We start from the raw sequence: 27,275 nt of genomic DNA, 5'->3' as shown, positions 1-27,275 counted from the left end.
AGCAGAGCTAAGTAATGCAAGAGTCATCAGAAACCATTTGTGTCTGTCCTGCATCATCACTCCAAGCAGTGCTACCAGCAAAAGGTTATTCCTCCCATGCTAACCCCACCGTGGGAAAATTGCCTAAATTGTCAGTGTAGACACCACCCAAGTGCACATGCCCTTGCAGATAAGATCTTGTGTGGCTTCCTGCACTTCGTTCTGTATATGGAAAGAATAGTCATTTTTAGATGTGACAGAGCCAGCTGCATTCAAAACAAGCAGAGAGGCTCAGGTATTGGTGCAGGGTGCCCTGGGCTGGTGCGTTCACTTCAGAACACTCCCCGTTTCCCATACTCTCTGTTTCGCAATCAGATGACTGGAAGAGTGGTTGGGTGCTCATGGCTTGGCCTGAACCTGTCAGGTTTGGGTAATTTCCTGCATCCTATGGTCAGTGCACCCCCACACACTTTAGCTATGATTTAATGTATTATTGCCCAGCTTTGAATTATTCCCCATCCTCATCCAAACTTCCTGTGCGTTCTCTGTAGGTGTTTATCTTTGGAAAACAAAATTACAACAAAATCACAGAATCCCAGCCTGGTTTAGGTTGGAAGAGACCTCAAAGCTCCTCCAGTTCCAGCCCCTACCACGGACATGGACCCCTTCCACTGGAGCAGCTTGCTCCAAGCCCCTGTGTCCAACCTGGCCTTGAACACTGCCAGGGATGGGGCAGCCACAGCTTCTCTGGGCACCCTGTGCCAGCGCCTCAGCACCCTCACAGGGAAGAGCTTCCAAAATGTCCAAATACATTTTTCACTTTTACCATAACTAAATCAAAGAATGACCCAGAGCTCCCCCGGGATGAGAAGACTCATGGACTTTGATGGGATGTGAATCAGGCTATGGGTCATTGACTTTTCTCCTCTATAAGCAGTGGCTTTATCATGTACCTGTCCCATATATGCTTGCAGCATGCAAGGCAAGAGGGGGACCAGCCTTTCCCATACGTCTGTTGTGGTCTGTGGCAGGAGGGTTAGGCACTTTTCTGTGTAGCAATAATGTTATTTCTTTGCTGTTATTAGATTACAGGCTGGAAACTTATGTATGAACTGTATTTTGTGAAAAGGCCACTTGCACCACCATGCAAGACTGTAACATGTTCTCTTCGTAGCTGAGGGAGAGTGAGTAGCCCCAATAAGTTGACAATATCTTAGTGTTCACTGAAGCTGTTCCATGCTCCTGCACCGTAGCCAGGTTTTTTGCCCTGACTGATTGGCTGGTGGAGTCAGGGAGGTTTCTCCTGTGTAGGATTTTTGTGGCCTGGTTTAATCCAACCTGAGTCCGAGGACCTGTAGTTGAATGAATGTGGTTGGGTAGGGCCAGGCCAAGGGGAATGCCTTGAACCTGCCCGAGGGGAGACTGAGTTGAGCTCTTAGGCAGAAGCTCTTCCCTGTGAGGGTGCTGAGGCGCTGGCACAGGGTGCCCAGAGAAGCTGTGGCTGCCCCATCCCTGGCAGTGTTCAAGGCCAGGTTGGACACAGGGGCTTGGAGCAAGCTGCTCCAGTGGAAGGGGTCCCTGCCCGAGGTAGGGGTTGGAGCTGGAGGAGCTTTAAGGTCCCTTCCAACCTAAACCAGGCTGGGATTCTGTGCGATTCTATGATTCCATGATCGCTGCCTCCCAGCACAGCTTGGAGAGCGCACCACTGCATGTGGGGAATGCAGGTTTCTTGGCTGGGGAGGGGGATTCTCACCAGTCAGTTCCAGCACGCTGTCTGCCTAATTCAAGTGTTTGTTTTCTAACTCCAAAATGAGTCTGCGAATGAGGTGTTGCTTTTCTGGAGATCTTATCATCTAGAAACAGACTGTTAAAAATAGGGTCGTTTTACACAAAACTTGTTTGTGGAGTGAAACAATTCAAAACATGATAATAACAAAACAAAGTCTTAAAATAGCTGTAAGTCCAGACCACAGGCACAGCTGCCAAGCACTTTCATCTTTATTACAGTTACTCATATCTCTTCTCTTATTATTCCTATTGTAAACACTCTGATTTTATCGCAGTCATCCTCAGCCACCAGCCCATGTAACTGCAGCCTGTGATCCAGCCTGGGTGCTCTGTCCTGGGACCCAGGTCATGCACGTCCTTCCACATTCAGCTTTGTGCATGGCCAAGTCTGCTGCCCCACTGCTGATGGTGTTCCCATTTCTGCACACTTTTTCTGCTTCATCACCTGCTTTAGCTGGGTGATGTTAAAATGATGCTAAACCAGCTTGTGTGATGTGCTTGAAGTTCTCCTGCCCCACAGCAGTGGTGGTTTGAGCTGTGTCTGCTACAGCTGGGGCTGAAGGTGATGTCTCTCCACCCTTTGGCTAAATGAGTATTTGTTTCTCTACACCCTTTGGTTCAGGGTAGAAAATGCATCCAGTAAAGGAGGAAAACCTGACCTCAGACAGCACATGTTCATCTGATGAAGTCACCTCTACAGTTAATAGCGATGGAGATAAACCTGTGTCATTTAGATAACAGTTCTGCAATTAGGTTAATCTGAACGTGCATGTGAACCTTAGGAAGCTATTAGGAAAACCATTGTATGCTTGCATCTAAAAGTAACAGGTTACTTGGTTAATACAAGGTATTAACCAGTTAATACTTGGTTTATACAAGGTACCAGTGAGATCCAATGGTGAAATAAGATTTGGAGAGTTGCAAGTCTTATCTCGGTGAGATAGCTAGGAGAAAAAGAAAACCAGCTGCCAAAGCAAGGGAGACCCAAACCCCTTCTTCAGGGCCAAAACAGAAGTAGCAGCCTTCAACTTGTATACGTGTTGAGAATAATTACACAGCTGGAACTTTGTGGTGTTAATCTGGTCTTTTGAGAGAAAAGTCATATGAGACTGGTGGAGCAGAGTAGCATATTGGTCTCTAATCAAGTAGAATCATGAAATGGTTTGGGTTGGAAGGGACCTTAAAGCTCCTCCAGCTCCAACCCCTGCCATGGGCAGGGACCCCTTCCACTGGAGCAGCTTGCTCCAAGCCCCTGTGTCCAACCTGGCCTTGAACACTGCCAGGGATGGGGCAGCCACAGCTTCTCTGGGCACCCTGTGCCAGCGCCTCAGCACCCTCACAGGGAAGAGCTTCTGCCTAAGATCTAATGTAAATTAACCTGTTTCGGTTATAAAGTTTGGAGTAAGAGAGGGAGATTTGGTTGAAGATTTAGCTGGGCTGAGGAATGGTAATGTGATAATGTGCCTCTCTCTTCAGTCTCTGGTTTGCAGCACACAGTCACTGTTAACCTTAGCTTCTGCTTTTGTCACTTAAAGCTCATCCACTGATTGCTCTTTTGGGAGGAAGCCTGGACCGTCAGTGATGCAAGTGTTCGTTTTGTGTTAAAACCGACCCCAACCCCCACAAACCAACCCAAAACAAGCAGGGACAAAAGCATATCTCTGTTCTTTCTGAACTGTAAGATTGAAAACCAATCTGCTGCTCTGTGTGTGTCTGCTTTGGTACAGTCAGTCTTTGAGGCAGCGGATGAAGTGCCCACAGGAATTTCCCAGAAGGTGGTGGAAGCCAGGGCTTCCTCTGTGAGCAGGGCTCCATAAGCTGTGGGGATTGGGCTGTGGTGCAGAATGTGGTTTTCCAGCAGCCAGTTAACTTGAGGGGTCATCTCAGTGCTAGGAGAGATGGCAGGGGATGTGTCTCAAGGGGTGCTCCAGCTCCCACTTAGCTTGCTTTTCTGGTTAATTTGTTCTATGAGGGTTTCATCCAGGTGAAGGGTAATGCTGAGGTATGTGTTTGCCGGGGGGGGGAATGTGCATTTTTTACTGTATTAGGTTAGTTTACTCATTCTGTAACCAGCCCAGATCTAAAATGTACCTATTTTGACAAATCCATCATTTCCATGATCTTTCTCTCCAAGCAGAATCAATCTCAGAAAGGAGAGCAGAGAAGGCTGATGAAGATGAGAGCTTTTCCTCTAAGCCCTCATGTGAATAAACATGGGTTTGTGCCCTCAGCTGATGATGGGCTCTGCATGGGGCAGAGATGTGTTTTCAAACACTGTTTACAACCATTTGGGAAAATACAGCCTTACTGTGCAAAGTGATTAGAAGGACTCTTCATGTCAAACATCCTTCATAGCTCAGCTCATTCACAATTACATCAGTACTAATACATAATGTGCTAGAAAGCTCCTTCCTCTTACTACTCTATTGACAGGAGCAATACACTATTAAAGAACACCGTTGTAAGCTTATTCTGTACCTGAGGTCCTGGTATTCTCACACACTCCAGAAAGGAGATGCTATTAGCTGCTTACAATCTTACTTAGTTTACCTGCCTCCCCAGCAGAGCACAGTTAGATCTTCATGCATTTCTGTGATCACCACCCTGGGACAGGAGAGACAATGGCTGAAGCAGTTCTTCTCGCTGTCAGAGTTCCTGCAGTTCACTGCAGCAGTTTCCTCATCTGCAGAGGATCCTGGTTGGGAGTTCCTTTGTGACTGTGGTGGGTTTTGGCTTATCAGAGACTTGAGGATACCACAAAAGGGAAAAATGCCATTCTTCCCATCTTTCTGACTGATGAAGCCTGGCACTTCCAAGGGGGTGGAGTCAAAGACCTCTTGATTTCAGGGTCTTTTAAATCTTGAATTGCTCCCATAAATTCCAACTATTTCACGACAGTCAGAAGGCAGAGCAAGGTGGATAACGTTCATTAAGAAAGGGGTGTTTGGTCAGCTGTGATTTCAAATGATAGCCATGGAAAATACCCTCCAAGCTGGTTCTGTCCCAGCTTTCTCACTCTTTCCTGCCAGACAACTTGATCTTTAATTCTTGCTCCAGGGTATGCTGCTGTTCAGAATATGCAGCTCTGCCAGGAGTGTTCTTGTTTTTAAGAGGTATGCATGTAGCTAAATGTTTATATGATTTATACTTAAATCTAACAGGAATCATTCACACATTAAACATTTGTGTAATAGTGTATACTTGGCTTTGGATGGACTAATGCCCATTTATCCACTGTGGTGGTGTTCTCCTAAATGTACCACTTTTTTCTTTTATTTTCTAGGCAGCCATGCTGAGTATTAAGCTAAAATTGCAGCCAGATCAAGATGTGGAGAAGGTGAGTCATAGCCTCTGCAGGCTTCTCTGTCATCAGATCCACCTTTTGTTAAGCAGGAGATACATCATGGCCCTCCAAGTTGGGCTGTCTTTCACTTGAGGCTTTACTTTGTTCCCAAGAAGCAACTGCTGCAATGCCAATGTACCCTTTTCATCCAGGGAGAAGTGACACAGTGTGTTCTCACAGTTCCCACTGCAGTTTACCAGAGTGCTTCTCATGCTGCAGCCACTCTTATAAAACATTCATAGAATCCCAGACTGGTTTGGGTTGAAGGGACCTTAAAGCTCACCCAGTCCCAACCCCCTGCCATGGGCAGGGACACCTTCCACTAGAGCAGCTTACTCCAAGCCCCATCCAACCTGGCCTTGAGCACTGCCAGGGATGGTTATCACTGGTTGAATTTACTGATTTTGCTGTTTGGAAGCTTTTCTCATGTTTGTGTTGAAAATGTCCCATCACTCTCAGGCAGTGCTGGTTGTTGAGCAGGGGGGTTGTGACCTGCTCACCGTGTCTGAGCAGCAGGGAACAGGACAGCCCTTGGACAGGTTTCAGTCTGTAGTGTCATGAGCCTCTTCTTCATGGCCTTTTGTATGCTGCAGCTCTCACTCTGTGGAACATGGTGATCAAAGGCAGGGCACAGGGCTTTAAATGTGATTTCTTCTCTTAGATGTGCACGCCACTTCTGCTCCAAGATAAAATTAACTTGATGGAAGATTATGTGGAAGAATATCCTGAGCTCCAGAGCAAGCTCTTGCACATCCTGGACACGTGGTGTGAACCCCATTTTAACATCAAAGACATCACAAGGTAGAAACATTTGTTGACTTTCTGAACATCTGGGGCCAAGTTGCTGTCAGAGGAGAGTATCTTCTATCTAAGATAATTCCTCAGCATAGTGGAGTGCAATATATTTACTCTTCAGCTGAGAAAGGGTAAATTCTGGTACCTGTGCCACAGAGCCCATGAGACAGAGGTGTCATTCCTAGTGACAGATGCTCAGCTCCTGCCAGGAGAGATGAGTGCAAAATGAAACCTGAGCAGTAGTTCTTAGCAATACAGCAATAGCAGAGCTTCCTCCAGGAGGCTGTAGCAATCACACTGTCGTGCTTTGCTGCAGACAAGGGCAAGTTTCAGTATCGGTTGTACAGGTTTTGCAGGAAGATAATACTGTGATGAAGTGGCAGAAAAACAAGAGCTGCAAGTGGTTAACCTCCATGTGCTCATGAAAGTTGTGTGTGTGTTAGTTTATAAACTGCTTCTCACTAGAATAGCTCCTCTCAGTCACAGACCCAACAGCACAGTCAAGCTCACAGTGCAGATGCAATAGCTGCAGTCTTGCTTCTGAAAAAAGACAAGAGGGAGTTGCTTGCTTTCTCTTTCTTTAAAATAAGCCTCTGGACCTGCTTCAGTCACTGGCTGGGCAATGCGTGTGGTTGTATTGTTGGCTTTTTGCTGTAATCTGGGAAAGGCTGGGGACTGTTCTTACCAGCTCATAGCAAACCCAAATACCTCTGCTGCTAAATCTGCTATTTGGGAAGCAACAAAGTTCAGGAGATTCCAGAGATGTTTCTTTCAGATTTCATTTATTTGCTTACAGACAGTACCAAGGCCTGTTCAGGTACAAGCCGGAGAAATTTAACCGCAAAACACTAAGCAAGCTGGTCTTCAGGCTCCTAGAGCGGTTTAACGTTGATCCAGGTATGCGATATTGCAACACATTGTGGACTTATCTCACCAGCAGAGAACAGATGAGGTCAATTTGTCTTCTTCCATGTTCAGCAAGAAACCTCTGGTGCAATTCATCACGGGGAGTTTCAGGGTTTAATTAATGATACTGGAAAACAAAGCTGGTAAGTTATGGGAATTATCACTTTGGACTGTCAAAGAATGAAGTGCTTGTGACTAATAGACTGCTTCTGCCATGATGGGAAATAAATCTTGACCTCAGAAAGGCTCTACGTAAACACATGATGGTCAGCTTTGAGTTATGACTCCATTCCACTCACATAAGAGGCAAGTCATCATTCGTCTGGGGATCTGTTTTCTTGAGTTATGGGTCTGTCAGCTGGGAAGAGATAACCCTTGGGAAGCAGGAGCCTCACAGCTCTTTGTATTCTTTGCATAAACTAGGGTTGGTGGAAGGGAATTTGAAGGCTCTTCCAGCCTTCTGAGAGCAGTAACACATTTTACATCAGTGACTAGATCTGCTTCATTAGTAGTTACCTAATGAAAACTACTTTGTTTTGCTTTGGTTGGTTGTTAGCAGGGACTGTTGATCTTCTTTTCCTTCTCTTTGGGACCTTCCTTCAGCCACCTTTAGGTGCACTGTTAGGTTTTACCCTGCAAAGCTTTCCATCAGCACCTCAAGATCTGCAATTTTCTTTTCATGGACTGAAAGGTGTTTTCTAACCACAAATTGTGGGCTTATTACACCTGGCAGCAGCACTGTTGCATATTAATCTTCACATCTTCAGACTGGTATTCAAAAGTTAGTAAGATAATTCTTACAAACCCCCATTGGAGGCTAAGTAAATATAATTAAAATTAGCACATTGGTGTAAAAGCTGAGACGTATGAGGGTGATTTATTTAAAATGTAAAACCTTCCCAGGAGTTCACTTGTCTTCAGAAATTTTCCTACTTTACAAGGTTGGTCATTCAGTAGGCTCTATTGTCTGCTATGATCTGTAATGAGAATTGAGTTGTTCCCCTTTCACAGTATCACAGTATCACAGTATGTTAGAGATTGGAAGGGACCTCAAAAGATCATCTAGTCCAATCCCCCTGCCGGAGCAGGAACACCTAGATAAGGTTACACAGGAACGTGTCCAGGCGGGTCTTGAATGTCTCCAAAGAAGGAGATTCCACAACCTCCCTGGGCAGCCTGTTCCAGTGTTCCGTCACCCTCACTGAGAAGAAGTTTCTTCTCAGGTTTAAGTGGAACCTCTTGTGTTCCAATTTGTACCCATTGCCCCTTGTCCTTTCATTGTTTGCCACTGAGAAGAGCCTGGCTCCATCCTCGTGACACTCCCCCTTTATATATTTATATACACTAATAAGGTCACCCCTCAATCTCCTCTTCTCCAAACTATAGAGACCCAGCTCCCTCAGTCTTTCCTCATAAGGAAGATGCTCCACTCCCTTAATCATCTTAGTTGCCCTGTGCTGGACTCTCTCCAGCAGGTCCCTGTCCTTCTTAAACTGAGGGGCCCAGAACTGGACACAATATTCCAGATGAGATCTCACCAGGGCAGTAGGCTCTATTGTCTGCTATGATCTGTAATGAGAATTGAGTTGTTCCCCTTTCCTTGTGACAGATGCACCAAGGGTATGGTATTTACTGTAGAGGTGAAATGATGGAACTTGTTCATGTGCAAAATCCTGAGAAACTAGGAAAGAAAAGTTCTAGGAGAGGAGCACGTAGGTGCTTATCCCAGGTGTCCTCAGCCTGGTGATGGTGTCCCAGACGGTGCTGCTAATAATAGCCAAATCTTGCTGGTCCTCCACAACACATTCACTGGTGGTAATGACAACACATTCCTTGATGTAGATACAGATCCCATTCCTTCCTACACATCCAGAGAGTGACTTATCCTGTGCAAACTGCAGTGTCTACAGTGCAGGGTAAGTCACTTGCTAGATAGGGCTGTCCACCTTTGCTGATGTGAGAGGGGATGCGGGCTTCTGGTTTAGACAAGATGCCAGATTTGGGGCAGCTAAAACGAGTGCTGAATGACTTTCATACTCCATAGATGAAAGTAGGCATTTATTTTTTACATAATATCACATGTAATTCAGAGCAGAACTTCTAATTTCACTGAACTGTGGCTGTTTTATTGTCCCTTGAAGTGTTTTGGAAAGGGGTGAATGCCTACAGAGGAATTTCTGCTGTAGTGCTGATCCTGCTTGAACTGAACTGGGAAATGGTGACAGCTGGAATAATATGGCTTTCTTTTCTTCCCACCATTGTGCTTTCCCTTCTTCTGGATTTCTGGGTGTTCTTTCTCCATTCTTCAGTGGAAGTAAATCTGACTGCAAGGAAAGAGCCTGCAGAAAGGAAGCAGGTTAGGTAAACCATACAGATGAAGCCCCCATTTCTCTGGTTCTCAATAGCTCCACCAAAAGCTGGCAGAGGTAAAACTCACCCTTTGTTACCTGACTGTGGGCTTGTTGGATGCTTCAGTCTTCTGCTGCTTTCTGTCTCCTCTTTGCTCATGACTCCACTTGCTGATAGAGGCTGAGAGCAGCAGCATAAGAGGGAAGTGGCTTTTGGTGAGAAAGGCAGGAGGAGGATAGGGTTTCTTGATATAAGGCAAACTTGTAGGTGACTCAGTTCTTGCAGTTTCAAATCTACTTTCATATTTCACTGCCCAAGCTCACTCTTACCACTCACAGTAGATTTCACTGACTTCTAAGGAAAATACAGGTGTTGATCAGCCATTAAGATTTGAAACACTCCTTGGAACTGCCAGTTTTACGTTTTGGAGCCACATGGGAGGTTGGTCCAATATAAACAGGATCTGGAACCCCACGGGCAAAAAAAAAAGCATCATCTTAGATCAGTTCCACCTCTTCTTTTTCCAAACCATATTCCAGAATTCCTATTAACGCACCTAGTAAGGGGAAGATTTTCTGCCAGTTCCAAAAGGTGCATCAGTAAATTGTGTATGGATTCCATTTAACTGGCTTTAGTGGGGAAGCTGGGCAGAAATGGCATGTGATTGAGGAAATTGGGTTTTATAGAGTCTTTTCTCACCCGTGGGACAGCATGCTCTGCTGTAATGAGCCTGTAGCTTCTGCAGGCTAATTACTTACTACTCTTTGGAGACCCCGTGAGCCTGACTTAGATTTACAAATTCAAGTGTCAGAACAGTTCTCAGAGGTGATGGGACAGACCCTGCAAGGGGTTGAGGCTGTTTTCTGCTGCTTTGCACAGCTGGTGTAGCACAGAGGGTTCAGTGGCAGTTCCCATTGAAAATTTGTTGGGTATGAGGTAGAAATGATGCCACTCTGAAAAGTACAACTGTCCTCAGAAACTGGGCCTTAGTGCCTGTGTGACAATAACGCAGACAGTAACGGTGTTAACAGAAGAGAGATGGTAGCTGAATGCACAGTGAGCAGCTGTCCTGTAGCAGTGTAGTAAATCAGCTGAGCACCCTCAGGTTTGAATGCGATGCAGATGTTTCTACCATACTCTTTAAACCTGGTTCTTTTTAGCATAAATTAAGAGAAGTGTTTCTCTTCATCTGACCACCAGGTTATCCTTTTCATTTAATCTTTCCATCTGGTGTGAACCTCCCTCACTAAACCCCAGTTCTGGTTGGCCAGATGAAGCGTTCCCACTGCCTCAGCGCTGGGGCAGCAGAGGGCAGACGAGGGCTGCTCAGCAGCTTGTGCATCTCCTCAGGTGAGGCACCACTGTCCTCAGGTCCTGGAGAGCTGCGGGCACAACCTAGGGCAGTCACCAGGGAGAGCTCCAGCAGGACTGTGGGAATCCACACTGGGCGCTTTCAAAAGATGCTCTGTTAAGAGACCAGGAATGACTGTTAGAGCTCCACAGGGATGCTTTTGGAAGGGGGAAGTTTCAAATGTTTTTGCCCTTTCCTCATGAAAACATGGTTATTCCTTCCCTTTACATTTGTTTTACAAGGGTTGTTTCCCCCTAGTTCCATGGTGATTTTCCTTCAGCGTGTTTTAGCTCTCATGTTATGTACCAGCACATCTCTACCCAGCACTGTGACTGAGAAGAACCTCTAGGCTTGGACATCAGGAGATAGGAGCCAGCCATTCATGAGGCTGCACTGGCCGCAGAGTCAATCTGAAAGGAGAGGGGATTGAACATCCAAGGATCCTTTCTGGGGCTATTGCCTTCTCAGATACATTTTGTCTACTGAAGATGATCTGCGTTAGACCAAGACAAGCAGGCCAGCAGCTCCAGTCTTTGAGTTGGAAAAGCTGACCCTGTCCTTGCAGTTCTGAGCATGAATTCATCATACCCAGGCACGAGTCTAAAGACCACAGCAGGGCGTTTTTTCCTTTAGGCATAGATCAAACCCTTGTGCTGTGCTCTCTGCTCTTCCTCCAGTCACTTGGGCAGGTAGCTCAGGGGCTGGGGGATACTCTGGGGCCTCTGCTGTTTCACCTGCCCTTCTGAGGACTGCTGACCCTGCTCTGTAGTGGCACAGAGCATTTGATGAGAGGCACCACTGCATCTTTGAAGTGACAACAAAATGAGGTTTTCTTGAGTCCTGCCCTACCCTCCACTAATTCACACGTGGGGCCTAGGCTCATAATACATGAGAGACTAATGCCCAGCTTGCTTCTCAGGGGATTCCCTGGAATCCTTAATCCTTAGCAATACCAGGGTAAAAGCCTCTTGTGTTTCAGGTACCTGGTTTTGTTAAGAAAAGGCTCCTTTACTTTGTCCCCAGACAAGGTGTGCTTTGTCTGACATATTCTGTACTGCCAGGGTGAAGGAGTCTCATTGTGAATGGAAGTCAAGCTCTCAGGGCAGTGTAAAGGGAAGATTGGGTCCACATCCCAGCTCAGGAGGCATCGTGTATCACCTGGGAGCGGTAGCCACACACCACACCTAAAAGTGTATTGCGCCATGTCCCCAGTAGACACATCTCACCCATGTTACAAGCGTGAGATAAGTATGTATTGCGGGTTTCATACCCTGTCTGTGTGACAGATGGATTTCATTTTTACTTCCTCTGTGTTGCTGATGGCCATTGACTCTGTGCTAACAGCTGAGAGCAGACTGGGATTTTTGCTTCTGAGTCAGTCCCAGATGTGAAGTGTGGTTCAGATGAAGCACTGTTGTGGTGCAACTGTCAGGTTAAGAGTTAACATATGCCCAGAGGTGCTGTTATAGTGTTAAACCTTTTGTATTCCACTAGTGCTCCACAACCCAGTCATGATCCCAAAACCCCATTGTACAAACACTGAATAGAAGCATGGTCCCTGTTCCGGAGAGCTTAGGATGTTGTCTTTTGCACCAACATTGGTTTTGGCTCAGGAGACCTGAGTTCAAACTCCTGTTCACTCAGCTAAATGAGTTGCTATGTCCTGAAGCAGATTTCTGGATTGGATTTCTGCAGATGTAAGGTGTAGATAGATGGTCATGAAATGGCAGGGAAAAGGTCTGACAAAGACTCAGCAGTCCCATCTGTGTCACCTTCCTGCCCAAAAGCCAAAGGACCTCCTTCTGCTACTGCTGATATGCAGGGAGCATAGAATCATAGAATAGTTAGGGCTGGAAAGTACCTTAAGATCATCAAGTTCCAACCCCCTCCCATGGGCAGGAGCACCTCCTACTAAACCAGGTCACCCAAGGCTCTGTCCAGCCTGGCCTTGAACACTGCCAGGGATGAAGCATTCACAACCTCCCTGGGCAACCCATTCCAGTGCCTCACCACCTTTACAGTAAAGAATTTCCTCCTTATATCCAATCTAAACTTCCCCTGTTTAAGTTTAAACCCATTCCTCCTTGTCCTGTGGCTACAGTCCCTAATGAACATGGAACCTATTGATAAAGACCTCTAAGGTGGAAAGTTTGCTATCTCCTGTGCCACCTATGCCAGTTCTCTTCTAGCGTTGCCATTTCATTTCTGTTGTGTTTTCGTTGTTTGGGTTTTTTTCCTCCAAGAGGCTGGATGAAATCTTTTGCCTTTATGACTTTGATAGATGCACCTTATGTTTTACTTTGGCTGTACCAATTTTGTGTTTGTCCTGTTCTTTTGTATGCGTGTGTTCCACTTCCCATGTTCTTTTAACTTCTTTTTTGGGACTGAGATCAGTAGAAGTTAGGTCCTTTGCTTCACTTCTAGTGCTTCCATTGCCAGCCCTTCTTAACTCCTTTCCCCTTAGAAAGTATTTTCACATGAAATCTTACCTGCCAGTTCCTTGATTTTATTGAAGTCCATCTTGTTGGTTTTATTTTGCTGTTCTGCCTTAGAGCTTTGAACTCTTCATTTCGTTGTCTCTTGCCAAGTGGCCTTTTCATCTTCATGCTTTTGATTAGTCCCTCCATGTTTTTTGTAATCAAATATAGAAAACTGAACTCAAACTCAGTTATTTTGCTGCACCACAATACAAAATGCTGCTCATGGCTTCAAAACTATTCCAGTCCATCCATGTTGCTCTGTCCTACTTCCCTCACAGATACCCGTGCACTTAAAACTCCTCAGTTCTGCCAAGTCCTAAGCTTTGGTTATTTCCTCTAAGCTCAGTGGATCTCCTGGGTGACCCAGAGCAGCCATGCTCTGCTCCTTTCTGAAGTGCTTTGAAATCTCTAAGTCAGGTGGTGATATCATTAACTCTTACGTTGATCTCACCTTCTTCAAAGAGTGTTGCTTTCCATGAGCTGCTGATCGTTCCTTTGGGTACTGGGATAACATCCAGAGGAAAGATCACTATTTATTGGGGTAATATCCAGTGATATGATTGCAGTAATTTCCTCACATCTTTAGTGGGTGAGGATAAGCTGTCACACTGTGGAGGATGAGCTTATAACAAACAGCTTCCAGCATTTCTGTTTGAGGTGGAAATGGTCAAGTTATGGCGTGATGCTGCTGTAACCAGTGGGACATCAGTTCCTGTCCCTCTAGATTCAGGGGCTGGCATTCTCTCAGTTTTTATTCTTTGGGCATGGCCATATGTGTGGGGCAGGGGGAGTGCAAAGCTCTGAGGTCCTTTGACTTGGTAACACCAGTTTCTCCTGGTGTATGTTGATTCAAGGGAGGCTTTTCCTTTCACTTTACTGTTTTCTGTTACCATTTCCAATTGCTGGTCCTGCTCCTTCTGACTACCAGTGAGATGGGTTTAGCCACTGAAACCCCAGTTCAGGGTTTGGTTAAACCTTTCCTTGTACATGCATACCAGCATCCAGCAAGAACTGACAGATAAGTATGCTAATCCTGTTAATGTATTTTATCTTCTGCGTTATCTCTCTTTGTGCTGGATTTCAAAACAAGGAGCTATGTGAAGACCTTGTTTTTTGCAGTTATAATGAGGCCTAGCTAATGAAGATGACAGTAATAAAATTAATAACAACTGTTGCTTGCTAGCTCAGCAAAACAATAGTCACCTCCCTCCGTGTATGGAGATGGAGTTTCTCTCATGGATATGTATTTTATCAGATAAACTTTAGCCACAAGTTTACATCCTGAGGAACATGCTCAAGAATGCTTCAATGAGTTAACAGCACAGGTCCCAATTAAATCAAAAGAACACAGCCTCTAGAGACTGGAGGTGGTGCCTTTATGAGAATACCACCTAATTAAAGGTGTGAAGTCATTGACTGGGAAGTGTATTGAACCAGTAAGTGCATCTTATCATTGCAAGGTGGTAGAACCAGAGATATCAGAACCAAGGATTAGCATTGCTAATCATGAGTGAGAGTGTAAATAACAGTTTCTTTAGATAAGCTGGCAGTGTGTGTCTCTGTCCATCATTGTTCCCAGCACGATGGCATCCTGCCTTCTACATACCGAGTTTGAAACTGGGGAAGGAAAAATGGCATGTCTAGACAGTTAAACTTCAAGGAATTTCAGCTGTGTTGTGTACTTAAATGTCTTTCTCCTTCTTCCAGCTCTCTGCCCTAATGTCGTAAATCAGCGGCACTTGAGAACTCTGAAATACCTCTTTTACAAGAGATTTGTTGAGGTATGTTTCTTCATTGTGTGCCATGGGTGTGAATGAGGCTTTTTGTTTCTTCTGCATTTCTAATAACATAATTGATATGATTGGAATGTATTGATAGTTTTCATTGTGATGATTATTATATAGAAATGCAATGGATCTGCCATTGGGCCTGTTTATTCTGAGTGAATAGTTTGTGTTTCCATTCATACTGTAATGACTGGGTGTCATGACTGCTGAGACTTGGTGCTAGTTTGCCTCAGCATCCTCAGCAGTGTTCTGAGACACATCTAGGTAGGTCACAATGTCTCTCCACACACGTATTTTCTCTCAGCTGTCTCAAATAAGCAGGAGTGTACTGGCTAGAGAGGTTCTGGGCAGTTGTGTCTTGAGTTTTTTAACACTGGGATTTAGGTAGTTCACATTGCTGGGCTCTTTGTAGGCACTTTGCTTTGGTACTTGTGGCTTGGCTGTGATAGGTATGGCCCAACCTTGCCCCAGAAGCTCTTTTGTGCTGACATGTTACTGCTGAGCAAAATGGTGGCACTTTCCACTCCTATTGTCCAGCCTCCAAATTCTCTTTCCAAATGTGCTGATACTTGTCCTGGCACTGGGGTCTTGTAGAAATAAGAAGATGCCTTCAGTTCCTTCTAAGGAGCAGGTTTCTAGGAGGCAGCTCGGAGGCTGACTCTCTGCAGAATTACTTCACTATGGTTTCTCCTCCCCTCCCATGAGTGTACTGAGCCAAGTCACTGCCCTTTGGATGCTCTTGAGCACACTGTGCTGGGGAGCCCATTTCTCCTCTTGTTAGCAAGGCAGTTTTGATGCTTCTCTTGAGAACCTGGCATTCATCCTTATCCTGTGCCTGGAAGCAGGTTGTACCAGCTGAGAGTAAGGTTTTGTTCTGCCTCTTCTGGAAAAAAAACAGTCTGCACGTGTTGTATCCAGGTGTAGCAATAGGACTGCAAAGGACAAGGACCACAAGAGAGCAAATATCATAGCAAAATGTTTCCATTTCTTGAATTTTGCATTATCAAGCTGTATTGGCCAAACATGAGGTGTTGCTTCCCCTGCAGGTCATGGAAGACTTTCTCCTTGTAGATACAAGAACCCTTTTTAACAGTTTTAGCAGAGGCCAACAGGTTGTTCAGATGTTCCTACAGAACAACTGATCTGATCTTCAGAGAGCCAGTTTTCAGGAAAAGAGAAACCTCCTCCAAAAGTGCTTATTCTTGTACTCAAAGAGGATTTATTTGATATTCAGAAGAAGGCAGACCCATGTGTTTTTTCTGATACTCACTTCCCAGTTCTTTGAAGGTGAAGATGGCTTTGAGTGGTGGTGACCTGATGACACCATTCTGGCACAGGCAGTTCTGCTTCCAAGACCTCTTGATCCATCAGTGAAGGCTCTGATCTGCCTTTGCTGCCTGTCAGATCCCTGTCAGAAGAGCTGGGGAGGATTGAGTCTTCCAGCATCCTGCATCTCAAAGCCTTAATGTCGGATGACATCATTTTAGAGAGCTTGGTCATCTGCAGTGAAAGAACAAAGAGCATTTATCCAGGTGTATTTGTTTAGCAGAGTGGACTGGATTCTTGATCTGGTGTTCTGCTCTCTTTGGCCTTCCACTTCCTTTGTTTTGGAGTATTTGCTTGATTTAAAGTATCCAAGCTGGCCAGTTGCTTCCATTAAGGTACATTTGGCAGCTGTTTCTGGATACAGTCCCTTCTTCTGAGAGCTCTTTCGTGTTCTCTGTTTACCATTCTCAGCTGGTTAAATGCCTCCTTTATATCACTAGTATTGAAGTTACATGCTTGTATATCTCAAAGATGTTTACTTTGAGGCCTTTACTCCCTGTTTGCTCTTGTACCTTTCCATGAAGTGGCACTAGTGATCCTTGTTACCTCTGCCAGAAGTGGGGGGGAGGCTCAGGTCTCGCTGGCCAGTCAGTCTCACGCAGCCCATGTTCTTGGCAGAGTGAAGGTCCCATCCTGGTTTCTCCCGAAGGTTGGCTCTGAGCTGCACTGGAATGGGGATTTTAGCTTATGGGGTGCCTTTCCCAGACCTCCTGATTCCAGTGGATTTTTCATGACTGTCTGTTGAGAAAAGTATTCTGAAGGCTCAGCCTTGCAGGTGATCCCTGAGATCACTGCCATTACTGGAGCCTGTGGGGACAGCTCTGCTGGGGCAGCTGTTGAGTTGAGCAGTCCATGGACATACTGCAAATCCAAGGTAAAGGCAGCAGCAGTGATCCACATGTTCCCCCAGACCGTGGCCTGTTTCAGCTTTGCTCAGTGCTGTCTCTGTCATTCCAAGGGCACAATGTGAGCCTTGAGGCTCTCAGAAACACCGCTGTACTTTGCAGGGGATTCTTAAGGTGGTTGGTGTCCTGGAAATGAGCCCAGCTCCCGGTGATAATGAGATTTTAGACTACTGCAGAGGAAGGTCCTGCCATTGCTTGTGTCCTTGCGTTGCAGATGAGGGGGTTTGTCCATGTGCTGTAGTGCAGCAATTGTCTGAATTACTTCATCTAAGCTGGTTTTGTGCCATGCCCCGGCTGGTGACATCTGAGAAGCAGAGATTTCCCGTGTGCTCCAGAACACATTCCTCAAGCACAGTTGATGCCAGTGTGGAAGATGTGTGTGAAATTTCAGCTCGCTCTGTGCAGCATTCTTTTGTTTCGAAGACAGCTCTGAAATGATTTTGTCTTTCCAGAAAACCATGACTCAGGAGAACTGGGCAGACCACGTCCAGGTGAGTACGGATTTCCCGCTCCATTTCCTCAAGGTTGTTTTCTTGGAGGTGTGATTTTAAGATGTTCAGAATATCCAGCTCTGGATATTGTAGTCCTGCTGTTACAGTTTTACAGTTGCATACATCAAAGTACACGCAGGGGAGGGCAAGGAAGAACATTGATGTTTTAATTCCTGATGCTCTAATTTTGCTGGAGCATTTAGATAAGATTATCAAGTACATTCCTTTACTTGCCTGCACTTATTTGTAAGTGAACACTGGTAGTTACGTTACTTACAAGGAAAGGGGAAAAGACAGTTCACTTGAGGCAGTTAACAAGGAGTGTGAGTAAATTAGGACAAATCTTAGATTCCCTTTGCATGCTCCACTCTGATCACTTGCAGCAGCTTTGTTGGGTGACTGTTGGATGCTGTGACTTCTACCTCTTGTGCTGTAGGACACAAGTGATTTTACTAACACAGGAAGAAGGGTAGCAGTGTATTATTTTTTCTTGGTGTATAAACTGGAGAGTTCAGACAGCCGTGTTTTGGCCTGATACTACAACAAATATTTCTGTGACAATGAAATGCCAAGAAATTACAGGGTAACAGGGCATTACTGATGATTTATGTGTTCATGATATCCCTATGGAATTGCAACCTCATGGGGAGTGTTTGCTCCTTTTCTGTAACTTATCTCACTTGGAATTCTGCAGCCAGTAAAGATTTCTGACCATTGGCTGGAATCTGCCTTTGAAAACCCATAGGAATGGTCAGTGTAGACCTTAGAGTGGTAGCAGGCCAGGCTGATGACTGACAGTCTCATGCACTTGAGATCTTGGCATTGTTTGTGCAAACCAAATGACTGAATTGTAAACACAGAATCACTGTACAATCAGAGACCAGTTTGTGTTGGAAGGGATCTCAAAGCTCCTCAGCTCCAACCCCTGCCACAGAGAGGGACACCTTCCACTGGAGCAGCTTGCTCCAAGCCTCTGTGTCCAACCTGGCATTGAACACTGCCAGGGATGGGGCAGCCACAGCTTCTCTGGGCACCCTGTGCCAGCGCCTCAGCACCCTCACAGGGAAGAGCTTCTGCCTAAGAGCTCAGCTCAGTCTCCCCTCGGGCAGGTTCAAGCCATTCCCCTTGGCCTGTCCCTACAGGCCCTTGTCCCAAGCCCCTCTCCATGTTTCCTGCAGCCCCTTTAGGCACTGGAGCTGCTCTAAGCTCTCCCCTTAGGTAGCCTTCTCTTCTTCAGGCTGACCTAGCCCAGCTGTCACAGCCTGTCCTCATGAGATACTTCTTCTCTCTTTTATGGTCAGAAGCAAAAAGAACAGTTCAAAAGATGTGAGGATGTGTTTTTTAAGACAGAGACCATGGATCCAATGCCCAGCAGCATGGCATGTTAAGTCTACTGTGTGTTTTCAGTGGTGAATATGCCACTGTGTATGATAAACTACACACAGTGTAGTTTATCATACCCATGCGAGAGGCCAGGCTTTGTGCGGAAAGTCTTGCCTCTTGATCTAGGTGATCTTGTCCAGTGAAAGAACTTTCCAGGTTTCCTTTTCACCCTCACAAGTTGAAAGGATATTATAGGATCTGGTCCATTGCAGGATCAAGACTTGAGATGAGATTAGCCATGAAATTATAGCCACTATCTTCCTCACAACTTCTGGATGTACTTCAGTGTCTGCAGTGAAGGGTTTGATGGTGGATGATAGGAGCACCCTCCCAGTTTCAGATACATGGCTGCGGATCATGTCAGTCACTTGTGGAGACAGGAGGCTTAGGAATAGATGCTCTCTGAAAAATGCTTGTTTGGTGCCTGCTGTGAGAGCTCCCTAGAGAACCACAAAGAGCTCAGCTTCATGCTGGTCTCTGACAGAAGCTTCTCTTTGCTTTCCCAAAGTATTCCAAACTTTGTATTTTCTGTGTACTGCCAACTAATCTGTTTTTTACAACTATGTAATTATCACACGAGTGGTGCTTAAACTTGCCTCTTATCAGTCCTGCCTCTCAGTGCTATCAGAAATTACTGTCTTTGGCATCACTTCACAGTGATTGGAATCTGTACCTGTGCATCTGGAGGAAACTGAAGTAATCTCATGTGTAGGTTGGCTTCTGCTGCACCAAACAAAGGACAAGTTACAAAGCAGGAACCTCTGAGCAAGCTCTGGTTTTCAGGACAAAAACTAAGCTTGCCCAGGACTTTACTGTGATTGCAAGAGGTGGGTTTATGCGAGGGAAAGGTTTAACTTCCCTCGCAGAGCTTCATCAATGACCTGACATGTTTTGACAAAAAAAATCCATTAGACTCCTTGTGGGGCTGGAGGGAGTTGTGTGTCCATTTGAATGTTTGGTTCAGGCTCACAGACAATTTGTGTCTGCTGAGTTCTGCCTGGAGATGCAGTATTAAGGACGTTGTGCGGGGTAGGAGGCAGAAGATGGGCTGCAGCATAACCTCAGGAAACCAAAACTCCCCAAAGACTGCACAATGGCAAACTCCCAGTCAGAATTTGTGGATATTTTTTTCAGTTTCAAGCATAGAATCCCAGCCTGGTTTGGGTTGGAAGGGAGCTTAAAGCTCCTCCAGCTCCAACCCCTGCCATGGGCAGGGACACCTTCCACTAGAGCACCTTGCTCCAAGCCCCTGTGTCCAACCTGGCCTTGAACACTGCCAGGGATGGGGCAGCCACAGCTTCTCTGGGCACCCTGTGCCAGCGCCTCAGCACCCTCACAGGGAAGAGCTTCTGCCTCATACCTAAATTGTCCAAAGGGGTTGAAAACCTTCATGGGTTTAAAGCCCATTTTTCTTCATTTGTGCTGCAGCTGTTACAAAAGACTTCAATGATGTAGATGCCAAAGCCCTGGTGAACGTGGTGTCCCTCCGTGCTCAGTGGTGCTGGCCATGGCACGTTCCGTGGGGCTGGCAATAGACATTCCTGGGTTGTGATTTCTTTTTGCTCACCCTGAGCAGTACAAGTACGGAATTTTCCCATTCCTGCCCTGTGGGAGGAATTGAAGGTGTGATCCTGAGTGCTCCTCCAAGAGACAAAACTCAGTAGTTAATTGTGGGGCCAACAGAACCTGTTTCCAGCCCTGTAGCAAACTGGTTTTGCCCCTTTGCCACCGCCTGTGCTGCTGCTGCGCTGTCCGGGCTGTGGCTGCAGAGGAGGCAGGAGGGGAAGCAAAGGCACCTGAATGTCTTCATACCCTGGGGAAACTGCCCTCATCACAACTGCCTGTTGGCAAAGGCTGCTGAGCCTGGGGGAGAGCTACCCTTTGTATCCTCTGCTCCAAGCAGAGTTGCCTAGAGGGGAGAGGGAAGGGAAGGGCCCTCCTCTTGCCCAGTGCCAGCTGCACTGCTATTCATTAGCTTGCCTAACTGCTCCCAAGCTGCCTGGAAACCCGCGGGACAGTGCCTGTCTTCACAAGCAGAGGGGAAGGTGTGGAGGGTATTGATGGTAGATAGGCAGGAAAAAAAGAGGCAGAGCATGAGCCAATTGTCTGCTTTGCTGTATGCCCTTCTGCTTCCATCTCGTCATGCTTCATGTTGTTCCTAGCTTTAATCAGGTGCATAGAGATGAGCGAACTGGGGAGAGCAAGCATGGAGCAGGCGATACATGGCTCTGGTCAGATGTGTTCAGGGTTGTCTGCCAGTGACTGCAGAGAGCACTTGGCCAGCAGCAGGAGGGGCTCATTGAATGCTGATGTTTCCCTGGAATGTTCCCTGTTCCTGCAGGACAGAATCACTTTGAGACTGAGAAGCATGGAAGGCATTTTTCAGTCATCTGCCAAGTGCTCAGAAAATGATCACACAGAACAGTAATGTCTAGGAGGAGCATAGTAGGAAAGCAACTCTGACTGCAAATGTCACCTCTGCCAGTGCTTTAGGTGTTGGATAGTATCTGAGATACTTGCATGAGGTTGGCAATGTGACATGGGACCTACCAAGGAGCACTTCCTTCTCGGGTGGCAGCTGCTCCTTTCCAACCCCAACAATTCCATGATTCTGTGGTGCCTGAGGACAGCTCAGCACCATACACATGTGTTTTGGTGATTCCAGTTTGAGGGCTTGGGAATAGGAGGGCCTGGTACTTTGCTGCACTGCTTTTAGTGTGCAGTGTTCTCACTGGTGTTTTGGAGGTGATCTTGCAATTGTGCCCTTTTAGGCTGAGCTTGGTTGATTAAGGTTATTTGTTGATGAAGGCCAGATTGGACACAGGGGCTTGGAGCAAGATGCTCTAGTGGAAGGGGTCCCTGCCCATGGTAGGGGTTGGAGCTGGAGGAGCTTTAAGGTCCCTTCCAGCCCAAACCATTCCATGATTGTGTGGTTAGTGCCAGAGGACTCCCACACCCCTTCAGGTCTGGTCCATTCCCCGTGGGCACTATGCCCATCCATGCGAGGAGAGCACTGCCTGGGAAGCTCTGAGGTCCTGATGCCACACACAGGAAACAGTCTCAGCTTGATGAAGAAAGGTTGGAGTAGTTGTGCGGGGGGAATAACAGAATATTATGGGGATTTCTGAACAGTTACAGCCCAGAAGGCAAACACTTGCTCGATGATTTTAACATCCAGAGTACTTTTGCAGGGAATAGTTTGACTGAAGCAGAGCTAACCAGAACAGTTCAAAATGTTACCTCAGGGTACATTGGTCCTTATCTTTATTTGGACTTCTTGCCGTGGAATTCTTTTTCCTGTGGAGCTGAATAGGGTAATGGTGCACAGCTTCCTTTGGGGCAATAACTAGAATCAGTGTTGGGAGGGTTAAAACCAATGAGTTGATTTAGGACTGTCAGTGTCCTGATCAGCTGCTTTGCAACATGCCTAAGACAGTGAGGTGGTGAAGTAGTGCTTCCACTTTTACTGACCTTGAGCCAAAAGGCCTTCTGTTGCTAAATCAAACCTTCTGTGCTGGTGTTTGCATGGGGAAACCCTTTATTCCTCAAATGTGGAAATCTTAAATTGTTCCCCAATTGCTTAGGAAAAGTGCTGTTGCTTGAAAAGATGGTACTTGGGTCTGGGGCCTCCTCATGAGCCCTCTGCCAGGTGATGGTTGGAAACACCCTGCCTGTGCACAGAGACAAGTCCCGGGGTACAACACCTGGAGAAGTGGCCCTTGCTCTTCTTCAGGCCCCTGTTTTGGAGCTGTCTGCTCTGGTCTTGCATGAGAAGGCAGGAGCTGAGCCCTGGAGCCAGCTGTTCAGCACGCTCAGCGCTGGGAGAGGCAGCAGCAGTTAATCTCTTCTCCTTCTCCAGCCGTGACAATGAGATAACGGACTTATTTTAAGATTCTGACCATGAAAATGAAGCACTGTGCCAGCTCCTGCGCTGGGTGGCTCGGGGGGAGATCCTGGTAGCACATAGCAAGTGTGTAACTCCAGTTCCGCTGACATTCTAGGGTTGTTATGCTACTTGACAGATAATATTCAGCTAATAGTCAGAAATCTACCCAAACAGAAGGCATAAAAGCAAAATGCCCTCCTTTATGTGTAACACATTGGAAAAGCTTTGACAATTCCTGGTCCTTAATAGGTTTCAATTATCTTACACTGCAGCAAGGAGTTGTTGTCACCTTATTTATTTAACCAATGAGTTTCTGACTGCCAAAATTCCCAGGATCCTCATGCGCTCTGTTTGTACAGGACCAGTTTGACCTCAGTGAAAATGGAGCCACCTCTGGAATCAAATGCAATAGTTGTTGTGCTCCAGGAGGTAATTTTTAAGAGGAATTCAGAGGGCAGAATGCAATTATTGTTTGTAGTGTTTGTGGCTGGAACACCTGGCCAGTTAATCCTGCTCTGGGGAGTCTGTAATAAGGACAAGAGGTTAAATAGGCCACTTTGCAGCTATCCACATGGAGCGTCCTTCCCAGGGACTCCCCAGTTTAGGCAAACCTTCAAATTGCCTCAGGATTGTTTTGAGTACAGCCACATCCCTGTAGTGCAAGGAACTTGGTGTCTGTAGGGAATGAAGCAATGCGTGCAATGCAAATGGGAATGATATTCAGGAGGTGATTAATAAATGACATGTCTTTGGGGAGAAGTCTGCATGTCAAATTGTCTTTGTCTCTGTGTTTGAGTGAACTGTTTAGTCAGGGATATAATGGATTTCATCACTCAGACATCAAATCTCAACTGGCTGTTTTCCTGGAAGGTAGAAACCAAACCTAGTTTAACCAGGCATTGTGTGAGTCCCTTGCTAGTATTTATGGCCTCCTTTTTAGCAGGAAATTACAACCAGCGGGTGATTGATTTTGTTCCTTCTGGCCCTTAAAATCTCAGGAAGGAATCATCAGCTGAAATAAATGTTCATGGTTCTACTGGTGTTGCTGCAACAGGGTGCCTGAGCTGAGGAGCAATCCCACTAGAGCCAGGTAGCTCTGAGTATGGGTGTGTGGGTAAACGTGCCGGAGCTGCTCCCAGCCTCTCTTTGCCTACAGTTTGCCTGTGAAGGTATCTGCAAAAGAATTGCATTTGTCTCTCCACAGCTTTAAGCAGCTTCCGAACAGCTGCTGTTTAAAAAAGAGAAGTTTTTATTTGGTATTTTTTTCACCCTTTTGCAAAATAGATGGAATTTAGACCTGGACCAGTGACAGGTTCCAGATCTGGTGTCTGTCTTGTGAAGCCAGGATTGCAGGAGTTGCTTTCTATTAGTTGAGAACTGGCAGCTTTTCTTTCCCCAGTGTCCACTCGTTGCTCTCATTGCTCCTTTCATTCCTCTTCCTGCATTTTGTCCTCTGTTCAGGGACTGACCAGCAGCTCAGTGCTGGTGGGAGTGTTTTGGCAGTGCCTCTGCTTTTGCCCTGTGCCTTTTTCTTTAGATTTACTGTTCTTGTTGGAGGTCTCTGAGAAGAACATAGAGACACAACGTGATGTAAAAGTATATTGTACCTAAGGGAATATTAAACCATGGAAAACTGGACAATAAAAGTAGCAGCAAAGTATAGATTTCCTTCTGTATTGCAGTTCAGTTTGTAAATGGTGTCATATATTTACTGATAGCTGAAATAAGAGCAGAGTTGCAAAGCAAAAGGCCTTACTGATAGGGCTGATGCAGAAAACAGGCACATCTGTGACTGGCTCAGGAAAAGCATAACGTAATTCTTCAGTTACGTTCTGCCTCCTGAATAGAGCAGTAAAACATGCATCTGTACTAATGAAGTTAGCACTGTTGGGCTAAAAGAAATGGGAACTTCTCGTTTAACAAACCCCCAGCTGTTGGGGGAAAAATACATGGGAAAAGGCAATCATGCAGTGTGTTCCATGCCTGACTATCTAAAGAAGAGTCTATCAGGGATGAGCTATACAGTTAAATGTAGATGTACCTCCTGCTTGGCTTTGAGAGGATTATTTTCTGTAAGACGTGGTGTGCCTAATGTTAATTATGGTATGTAGTTGTAACAAATCCAGCCACATCTAGATGCATGAATTGTGGCTGAGCACAAATATACTAGTGAATTCTGGTAGAACTTACAGTGGGTACAAAGAAGCCAAGAATTGCTGTTGGTTTCCATCCTGCCTACCACATTGTCAAAAACATCTTAAAAAGTCAGCCAGAAAATTGCCCTGGACTGATGGAAGATGGGTTTGCTCAAGAACTTTGGAAAATCCGCTCCCCCTAAGTAGGGATCTCCAGGGCCAAGTTCTGGGGATTCAGCAGAAGCTTACGGGAGCTGCGTGTCTGCCTTCTGCTTCACTGAGGGACTGGCAGTGAAAGCACAGGACTTCAGTTTTAAAAGCTGTGGCCAAATAGCCTTTATGTGCCTATATTAAGTTCTGGAGAGTGAAGAGAGGAAACTGTAGAGAACACACTGGGGAGAAAGGAATCTCCTTTAACGGTGTTGGTGTGTTAGAGGTGCTTTCTGACCCTAACCCCCTGCAGCCAGGCAGGGCTAGGTTGCTGCTAAGCAGTGTAATTACATTTCTGTCACTAGCATGCATTCATTCGACAGCATAACTTCATCAGAAAGAGATTTGGTATGGTATAAAAAAGAGGCTAATTGGCTTATGGCTGCAGTTTAAGAGGTCACTATTAGATTAAAGAGTTAAAAGCATCAGCAAGCTGTTAGACTCCACTAATGTGCCCTGGTGGTGTGTTTAATTCGGCCAAATGGGAGAAGCATCTTCGGAGTAGGAAGCAGTGTGTGAAGAAATGTCATCCAAAACCTTATAGGAACATGGAGTATGTCCAAGGTCCTTAAGAGCTACATCAGGAGTCTAGTATAGCCGTTTCCAGGGTACCTGTTACTGACTCCAAACTGCATCAGCTATAGGACTGGATATCGCAAAGTTAAAACTGGGACAGCTTCACTGAAAAGCAAATGCTCATGTTTCTTTTACTCCAAGACACAGGGAGCCCTACCCAGAGCATTGACCTCGGCCTCTGCAGCAGAAACAGGGAAAGGTCAAGAAGAGGATGGGACATGGAGCTTGCCTGCTTCCTGTGGTAGCAGGAGGGGAGAAAAAACAGGGTTTTGCACATATTCTGTTTGCAAGTGGGAGACAACTCTTGTTTGCAGCTTTGTGGCATGAGACACCATGATACTCGTGCCCTATGATAGTTTCTGCATCCTTGGGGATGTGCAGATGCAAGGGGCTACGTTTGCCCAGTTGTACTGAAGTCTTAAGCCTTGCACATATTCACAGGTCCGCTCTCATGTTCTTATCCAGGCAGCAGTAAAACTATCTGGTCATTCAAGAATCATCCCAGATTATTTAAAACCCCTGTAATCAATCAGTACCTGTCTGAGTGCTTCCATGGATAGATACTGGATTCTAAAGGCCTGTGCAAATCAGCTGCCTTGCACAAAGATAGTCGGCCTATTTGCAATTGATAGTTTGGCTGTCTTATACTTTTAGGCAAGATTAGTTCACCAGTTCCCTGCCAAGAAGAGAACCACACAAACAGAGGATTGTTTAGAATGAAAAAAGTGCCTCTTGACGGAGAAGTCATGTAAGTGGGAAGAAACAGGAAGCTAATCTTCCCTTGTTTGTGCTGAAAGAATGCATATCTCTGAGGAATGTTGTAATTATGGATTTCGGAAATCAGTCCAATTTGCCAGGGTGTGAATTGCAGAGTTCATTCAGTCAACCCTCTCAAGCATTTCTTCTTCAGAACAAAAAACACCAGGAGTTTAAATGTACCAAAAGAGATTAAAGGAGAGAAAAATCTACTGCCAAGCTTTGCTTTTGGTAAAGATCCTGGGAAGATACTTTATTCTTGCTTTGGCTGGGAGCCAGTGAGGTTTGTGCTTGGTAAAAGAGAAGTAAGTGGTAACCCATGTTTTTCCTGTGGGCATCTATTTTTTGTAGACTAATGACGGGAAGAGTTCATGCTCCTGAGCGAGGATTTCCATTGTCAGGATTTTTGCTTATTCACTTTGAAGACTTTCCTAAGGAGAAAAAATGTCCCCTGCTGGGAATGCCACATTAACATGTACTTAGAGAGAAAAGAACCTAAGCCCAAGTTCCTAAGCATTCTGAAGCAGACCTGAGCTGGAACAGATCCATAAGCAGAGTGGAGTCAGGGAGAGTGTGAGGTGTGGACACAAGGCACAGTGAGGCTCAGGAATATGAATGACATGGCCCATGGTGAGCATCAGTGGAAAGTTCCAGCATGGCCTGGAGAAGGGCTTCCAATGGCAGGTCAGAGCTCTCAGAAACCTGCCTAGAAGAGAAGCACAGGCGGAGACCAAGGATGTCTGATGAATAGAATCATAGAATCCCAGCCTGGTTTGTGTTGGAAGGGACCTTAAAGCTCCTCCAGCTCCAACCCCTGCCATGGGCAGGG

General features: G+C 45.9%; 1 protein-coding gene across 1 annotated transcript in view; it reads left to right on the top strand.

Annotated features, from left to right (window-relative positions):
* The window catches only part of EXD3 (exonuclease 3'-5' domain containing 3), a 162,408-nt gene that overhangs the window by 10,898 nt on the left and 124,235 nt on the right, over positions 1–27,275 (top strand). Inside the window, 5 exon segments of the mRNA XM_061353050.1 lie at positions 5,051–5,104; positions 5,772–5,911; positions 6,702–6,802; positions 14,699–14,772; positions 17,462–17,500. Coding sequence (XP_061209034.1) covers positions 5,051–5,104; positions 5,772–5,911; positions 6,702–6,802; positions 14,699–14,772; positions 17,462–17,500 — 408 coding nt within the window.

This window comes from Neopsephotus bourkii, unplaced genomic scaffold (genome assembly GCF_033783945.1).
Source record: "Neopsephotus bourkii isolate Nb327-2 ecotype Australia unplaced genomic scaffold, CSIRO-AGI_Nbou_v1 NB_659, whole genome shotgun sequence".
Lineage (NCBI taxonomy): Eukaryota > Metazoa > Chordata > Aves > Psittaciformes > Psittacidae > Neopsephotus > Neopsephotus bourkii.
Note: the sequence above shows the minus strand (reverse complement) of the source record. Positions and strands in the feature narration are given on the sequence as shown.